At 47.3% G+C, this 7,909-nt stretch overlaps 1 protein-coding gene across 3 annotated transcripts in view; it reads right to left on the reverse strand.

Moving 5' to 3' along the window:
• ATXN3 (ataxin 3) overlaps positions 1-1,172 on the reverse strand; it is a 49,397-nt gene extending 48,225 nt beyond the window's left edge. For all 3 annotated transcript variants that reach the window (XM_007987623.3, XM_007987624.3, XM_007987621.3), the window contains exon 1: positions 1,103-1,172. In XM_007987623.3, coding sequence (XP_007985814.1) covers positions 1,103-1,126 — 24 coding nt within the window. In that variant the 5' untranslated portion in view covers positions 1,127-1,172. The remainder of the gene's footprint in view (positions 1-1,102) is intronic.
• Between the last annotated feature and the right edge of the window lie 6,737 nt (positions 1,173-7,909).

Genomic DNA, 7,909 nt, shown 5'->3' on the forward strand with positions numbered 1-7,909 from the left:
AGATTTATACTACAGATTTACATCTGGTAAATGTATTCTTTTGTCTTTGCTTTATTTGTTGTGTGTGTGTGAATTTTAAATGTCTGGGATAAATAAAAATGTCTGTTTTATTAAGCATTTAATAAAACAAAAACCCTTTGCTCCTCCTATTAAATAATAGCCTTACCAGCAACTGTTTCCAAACACGATACTATTATAAAACAAGGTATCATGTGCCAAAGTTGTCCTGGGGAAGGCTTCACTCACATACAAATGGATGGATAACAGCATGTGAGAAACGAGGAGTTTCTCCACATGTCACAAACAGTATCTTCAAGTGCATGGTCACTGAAGAGTTAAAGTGACAGCAGGCTAGGCAGACCACAACAAAATCATTCCAGTCCACTCCTAATACCTAAAAACAAAGCTGGCTGCCTGCTCCGGAAAGATGGGAGTACCAAAAGAAACCAAACCCAAACATCCCGTAATAAAAACTCGTGAAGACTTCCCTGTTTAGGAGCACAACGGGTTTCCTACTTCACTTCCTAAGTGTCATGCCCTACAGTGGGCGAGCCAAGGTCTCCTCCCTCGGGAGGCTCGCGGACCTGGTGCAGGGGAAAAAACATGAACAAGACCCCAAAGATCTAAATGTAGGGAAGACTCCAATATAGAATTGAGCAGTCTGGAGAAAGAAAAGTTAATTCTGCCAGGAGTAGGGTAGGAGGGGTCGAGGGAGGTGTCCCAGAGGTGGCTGTAGCTAGACCCTAGGGAGAGGGAAGGACTGGGAAGGGGTGAAGGAATCCTCCGAAAAGCGATGGAAAGTGACTGAGAAAGGCAAAGGCAAACCCACTGGGCGCCACCGCGCTCCCGTGTCCCGAGACGCCCCCGGCCCCGCCCATACTCCCTCCCGGCTCCCAGGGCGGGGGCCGCGGGGGAAGTAGGGGCGTAGGTGATGCTCCCCTCCCCGAGCCGAAGAGGCGGGGGGCTGCGGCGTCGCCCCTAGCCCGGCGAGATCGGCATGGGGGCGACTCGGACCCCACCCAGCCCTCCAGGAGGCTGTGATGCCGCGCTCCACGCCCGCCACCGCGCGGCAGACAGCTCCCCACCGCACGCGGACACTCACTTTCTCGTGGAAGATGGACTCCATGTTTATTTGTCTGGAGCCAACGGCCCCCACGCCGAACCACCCCCTCCAGCTCCGCCCCCTGTCCCTCCCCTCCGCCCACCGCGCCCCTCCCTGGTCCCCCTGCCCACGTGCCGCACGCAGACCAATCACCCGCGAGGATGCGAGTCACGTGAAGCGAAGAGCGAGTGAACGCCGGGGACACGTGACTTTGGTAGCGCGTCCTCCTAGCTTCTGTTAGCGGGCCTTCTGGGGGATGCTACATCGCCACCTGCTGTCTGGAGGATCTTCTCCGCTTCCCAACCATTTCTATGGATTCTTAGGTTTCTGGGGGGAGGTCTGGACCACTCACCTGGGTTCGATACTCTTTTTGTTTTCCACTTTGTACTTTCTACTGTGTTCATATAACTATTTACTTTCTTTCTCCTCATCCTCCACTGAAAATTTAGTAAGAAAAAGCCATCATTACATTTTCCCAAAACCTAGCACTTGTATAAAAATGATAGCTAGGCCGGACGCAGTACCTCATGCCTGTAATCCCAGCACTTTGGGAGGCCGAGGCGGGCGAATCAACTGAGGTCGAGAGTTTGAGATCAGCCTGACCAACATGGAGAAACCCCGTCTCTACTAAAAATGCAAAATTAGCTGGGCGTGGTGGCGCATACCTCTAATCCCAGGTACTTGGGAGGCTGAGACAGGAGAATCGCTTGAACCCGGGAGGCGGAGGTTGCAGTGAGCCGAGATGGTGCCATTGCACTCTAGCCTGGACAACAAAAGCGAAACTCCGTCCCCAACCCCCCACCCCAAAAAAGGAAAAAAATGATAGTTAATATTTATATAAGGCTTTCTATGAGCTAGGCCCTTTTCTAAATGCTTTGCATATATTATCAAATTTAATACAGCAAACTTTGATGTAGGTGTTGATGTTATTCATACACATGAGGAAACCGAGGCACGGAGAGGTTAAGAACAGCACAGTGTCCAAGGTCAGATGGTAAGTTGCCTTGCCAGGATTCAAATCCAAGTGACTTGTTACCACTGTAGGTGTTCGGGCCCTTTAGAGGGAACTTAGAAGTCTCATAAATTGTGTGGGAAACGGGGAGGTAGCAGCGGCTTGATGAAGCTTGAATGGAAGGATAGGTGCAGATCTTGCACCTTGAAACCAGATTAAGGTGTACTTTTTTTTTTTTTTTTTCTTGAGCTGGACCTCTCTCTGTCCCCCAGGCTGGAGTGTAGTGGCACAATCTCCCCGCTCACTGCAACCTCCACTTCCTGGGTTCAAGTGATTCTCTTGCCTCAGCCTCCCAAGCAGCTGGGATTACTGGCACGCATCACAACGTCCAACTATTTTTGTGTTCTTAGTAGAGAAGAGTTTCTACCATGTTGGCCAGGCTGGTCTGGAATCCCCAACCTCAGGTGATCCACCTGCCTTGGCCTCCCACAAGTCCTGGAATTACAGGCGTGAGCCACCGCACCTGGCCAAAGTGTACTTTTAAAAGGATGTGGGGAGCTATATAAATATTTTAAAAGAAGATACGTGGTCATGTTTGCATTTTAGAAAGATCACTGGCTGCAGAAAAAAAGCAGTTGCTGTTGAAGGAATCTTCGGAGAGATGATGGTGGTTTGGACTACAGTGGTGTCTTAAAGATGGAAATAGGCCATTCTGAGAGATTATTTGGACGTAAAGAGACTCAACAGAACGTGGTGATGATACGGCTTCGACCAGTGGAAGAATGCTAGGGTTTTCGTCTTGAGTCGAATTACATAAAACGACATGGACAAACGTGGAGTGGTTTTAAGGAGCATAGAGTTTAATAGGCAAGAAGGAAGGGAGAAGAAAGAAAGAGGAAGGTCCCCTGTAGACACAGAGGGATGGGGGCTCCAAAGCCAAGAGAGGAGACCGGGAGAGCAGGGGAGATACCAGCCAATTATATGAGGAGGCTGCAGGAGGCGGTGTCTGATTTGCATAGGGCTCACGGGACTGGTTTGACCACGCATGTCATTAATGTAGCCCTCTAAAAAAACTGGCCCTCCCACCCTAGCTTTTTAATACGCAAATGCAGGGCGCCACGATGTTCTACACACGTGGGGATATGCAGGGGTGGCCATGTTGCCAGCACATGTGAGAGCAAGGGCAAGGGGACAATGGTGGGAATCGCCCTGTTGGTGGACCCAGTTTCTAACTGCCAGCATTTGCATATTAAAGGTTGCCAGCTTCGGTCTAAGAGCCAGGGCTTTCATGCTAGACCGGAAACATTTCTGGAACTGCTTCAAAAGAGACAAAAACTTTTTAAGGACCCCTTTTCCTCTCTATCTGCCTAAAATAATTTCTTAATTACGCCTACCACAGTGAGGGATTGGGGAACGCAGGAGACTGAAATGTGAAGGTGACTTCTGGGTTTGTGCCCTGGGCAGCCACTGTGACAGGAGTGATATTGAGAGCAGAAACAAGGGAGGAACAGCAAGGTTTTGGGAAGAGAATAAGATAGAGTTTACATTTTGGAGATACTGAATTTGAAATGTCTACGGACATTCAAGTAATTATGTTGAGTAATGGTTGGATACCAGGTCTGAAGTTCAGGAGGCTGCTTTGAACTCAATGAAGAATTGTCATTAAAAAAAAAGGTAACTAAGGCCGACGTGGTGGTGCACGCCTGTAATCCCAGCACTTTGGGAGGCTGAGGCAGGCAGATCTCTTGAGGCCAGGAGTTTGAGACCAGCCTGGCCAACATGGAGAAACCTCATCTCTACTAAAAATAGAAAACTTAGCTGGGCGTGGTGGCTCATGCCTGTAATCCCAGCTACTCAGGAGGCTGAGGCAGGAAAATTGCTTGAACCCGGGAGGTAGAGATTGCAGTGAGCCAAGATTGTGCCATTGCACTCCAGCCTGGACAACAGAGTGAGACTGTGTCTTTTAAAAAAAAAAAAAAAAAAAAAAGGAACTGAAACCATAGGAATGAATAAAATCATTTTAGGGAAAAGGAAGTGCTTGAGAAGAGGGCTACAGCTGAGCCCTGAGGATAGAGAAGCAATAGCCAAGGAGGAGGAGGAAAAAGCAAGAAAGTGTGACATTGTGGAATGCCTGGGCAGGGGACCCTTCAAGGGGTAGTCAGTTTCAGTTGCTGCCAGTAAGTCAAGCAATACAGAGACTTATAAGAGGCCACTAAATTTTGTTGCTATGGAGACAATTGGTGACTTTGGGGACTGCAGGTTCAGAGGAGCAGAGGGGGCAGTGAGACATAAGGGAATGGAGACTGCCAGAGAGGACCAGGTGCTGAAGGAGAGGATTCGGTACCATTTATTGAGCATCTCTGTGTGCACAGTTCACAGCCTTGTATGGGGGAAAGTCCATGTTCTCAAGGAATTGTGTGGCCTACCCAGGGAAATAAATCACAGTCTCATGAAGTGAAAAAAATTGCAAACCACCTTTTCTGTTTTTGTTTTGTTTTTTTGTTTTTTTTTTTTTTTTTTTTTTTTTTGAGACGGAGTCTCGCTCTGTCACCCAGGCTGGAGTGCAGTGGCCAGATCTCAGCTCACTGCAAGCTCCCCCTCCCGGGTTTACGCCATTCTCCTGCCTCAGCCTCCCGAGTAGCTGGGACTACAGGCGCCGGCCACCTCGCCCGGCTAGTTTTTTGTATTTTTTAGTAGAGACGGGGTTTCACTGTGTTAGCCAGGATGGTCTCGATCTCCTGACCTCGTGATCCGCCCACCTCGGCCTCCCAAAGTGCTGGGATTACAGGCTTGAGCCACCGCGCCCGGCCAAGTTTTGTTTTCTTTTAATTGTAGTTGATGTCTTTCAAATGAATTAATGAAGTCAAAGGTCTTAGTCCTTTTGGGGCGCTATAACAAGATATCTTAGAATAATTTATAAACAGAAATGTATTACACATCTGGAGGCTAGGAAGTTCAAGATCAAAGCTCTAGCAGATTTAGTGTCCGATGAGGGCCCATTCCTCATAGGTGGTGCCTTTTTTGTGTCCTCACATGGTGGAAGGGGAAAAGGGGCAAACAAGCTTCCTCTCTGTGTAAGGGCACTAATCCCAGTCACAAGACTTGACCTTACGATCTGATCCATCTCCCAAAGGCCCCACCTGTTAAACCAACACACTGGGGATTACATTTCAACAAATGAATTTTGGAAAGATACAAACAGTCAGATCATAGCACCAAGTATCTGGGAATCATTTTTTTATTCTCTTCTCACAACTTCTCCACATCACCCCTTATTCCAGTCAGTCCTCAAATGCTACGAATCCACTCCTAACTCTCTCTCGCCCTTGTCTTCATTGCTACTACTTAGTTCAAGCCCTCTTGCTATCTTGTGTAGTCCAGTCCAAGGATCTTTGAATTGGTCTTCTGATTCCAGTCTCAATAGGTCTAATTCATGGTGCTGTCAGTGATCTTCCAAAAAAGCAAATCGTACAAGATTTTCTTTCGTTTAACAAGTATAACTGTGTATCAGGCCCTGGGACTATAACCATGAAAAAGACAGACAGTCCCACCTTCAGGGGACTTACATTGGCAGGGATTCTTAAATAATTACACAACTCTTACTTCAAAATCCTTCAGTGACGGCCGGGTGCAGTGGCTCATGCCTGTAATCCCAGCACTTTGGGAGGCCGAGGCGGGTGGATCACCTGAGGTCAAGAGTTCAAGACCAGCCTGGCCAACATGGTGAAACCCCATCTCTACTAAAAATACAAAAATTAGCTGGGCGTTGTGGTGGGCACCTGTAATCCCAGCTACTCGGGAGGCTAAGGCAGGAGAATTGCTTGAACCTGGGCAGCAGAGGTTGCAGTGAGACGAGATCGCACCAGTGCACCCCAGACTGGGCAACAAAGTGAGACTCTGCCTCAAAAAAAAAAAAAAAAAAAAAAAAAATTATTCCTTCAGTGACTTCCTATTGCCATCCTATTGCTGGCCTGTAAAGCTCTGTGATCTGGATCAACCACCTGTCCTGTTCTGTTCTCCCCAGATTCTCTCTGCCCCAGTCATTCCAGACTCTAGTCATACTAGCTTCTTCCTTTTACTTCTGAAAAGTTCACTAAGGAAAAGTCTTTTGTGCCACCGCTACACCTTGAGCATGCCTACGTTAAAGCACCATTACATCATACTGGAAGTATTACTTTATATATACTACTGAACTAGCAGCTTTTGAGGGGCAGAGGAATCTTACTTTTTTTTTTTTTTTGAGACAGAGTCTTGCTCTGTCACCCAGGCTAGAGTGCAGTGGTACCATCTCGGCTCACTGCAACCTCCGCCTCCTGGGTTCAAGCCATTCTCCTGCCTCAGCCTCCCGAGTAGCTGGGACTATAGGCGCCCACCACCATGCCTGGCTAATTTTTTTGTATTTTTAGTAGAGAGTGGGTTTCACCATGTTAGCCAGGATGGTCTTGATCGCCTGACCTCATGATCCGCCTGCCTCTGCCTTCCAAAGTGCATGAATCTTACTCTTTAGGTCAAGGGTTACTACAGAGCAATGAATTAATGCATGAAGTTTTTTTGATCGACTGGCACAAAAAAATACCAATAATTCAGTAGCAGAGAGAGAAGTTACTGAGCTAATCAGGAAAGACTTCATGGAGACAGAAAAGACCAAATAGATGCACTTCTAGTACACTTCCTATGTCATCTTAGGCTACTCACCTTTTCTCTAATCTTCATTGAAATCTTGTGTTGGCCAGGCATGGTGGCTCAAATCCTAGCACTTTGGGAGGCCGAGGCAGGCAGATCACCTGAGGTCGGGAGTTCAAGACCAGACTAGCCAACATGGCAAAACCCGATCTCTACTAAAAATACAAAATTAGCTGGGTGTGGTGGCATATGCCTGTAATCCCAGCTACTCGGGAGGTTGAGGCAGGAGAATCACTTCAACCTGGGAGGCAGAGGTTGCAGTAAGCCCAGATCACGCCATTGCACTTCAGCCTGGGTGACAGAGCAAAATTCCATCTCAAAAAAAAAAAAAAAAAAAAAAAAAGGCTAAGCGCGGTGGCTCACGCCTGTAATCCTAACACTTTGGGAGGCCAACGCAGGCGGATCATGAGGTCGGGAGATTGAGACCAGCCTGGCTAACACGGTGAAAACCCATCTCCATTAAAAATACAAAAATTAGCCGGGCGTGGTGGCGGGCGCCTGTAGTCCCAGCTACTTGGGAGGCTGAGTGAGGCAGAACAATGGTGTGAAACCGGGAGACAGAGGTTACAGTAAGCCGAGATCGTGCCACTGCACTCCAGCCTGGGTGACAGAGTGAGACTCCGTCTCAAAAACAAAAAAAAAAAAAGAAAAAGAAAAAAAAAAATCTCGTGTTAACAAGAGACATTGCACAGAGATATTTCCATCTTCTTGAACACTATACCTATTAAATCCAAACTGGCATGAATTTTGTTACCCAAGACGAAATACTTTAACAGAATTTCAAATGTTGGGCATTTAAAAAATTATGTGTATTAAGTATTCGGACTTGCAACACAAATCAGCGGTAACTAAAGGGTATTGTTTCACTGTAATCTTACTCCTCCTAAATTCAATCCTACCTAAAGCAAATTTAATAAAATGTGGCTTCCAAGAAGAGGTGGTAGAACTTGGCTCTTTATTTTATTTATTTATTTATGACGGGTCTCACTCTGTCGCCCAGGCTGGAGTGTAGAAGAGTGGCGCAATCTTGGCTCACTGCAACCTCTGCCTCCCAGGTTCAAGCAACTCTCCTGCCTCAGCCTCCTAAGTAGCTGGGATTACAGGCATGCACCACAATGCCTAATTTTTGTATCTTTAGTAGAGATGGGGTTTCACCATATTGGCAAAGTTGG

The sequence above is a fragment of the Chlorocebus sabaeus genome, chromosome 24 (genome assembly GCF_047675955.1).
Source record: "Chlorocebus sabaeus isolate Y175 chromosome 24, mChlSab1.0.hap1, whole genome shotgun sequence".
Classification (NCBI taxonomy): domain Eukaryota; kingdom Metazoa; phylum Chordata; class Mammalia; order Primates; family Cercopithecidae; genus Chlorocebus; species Chlorocebus sabaeus.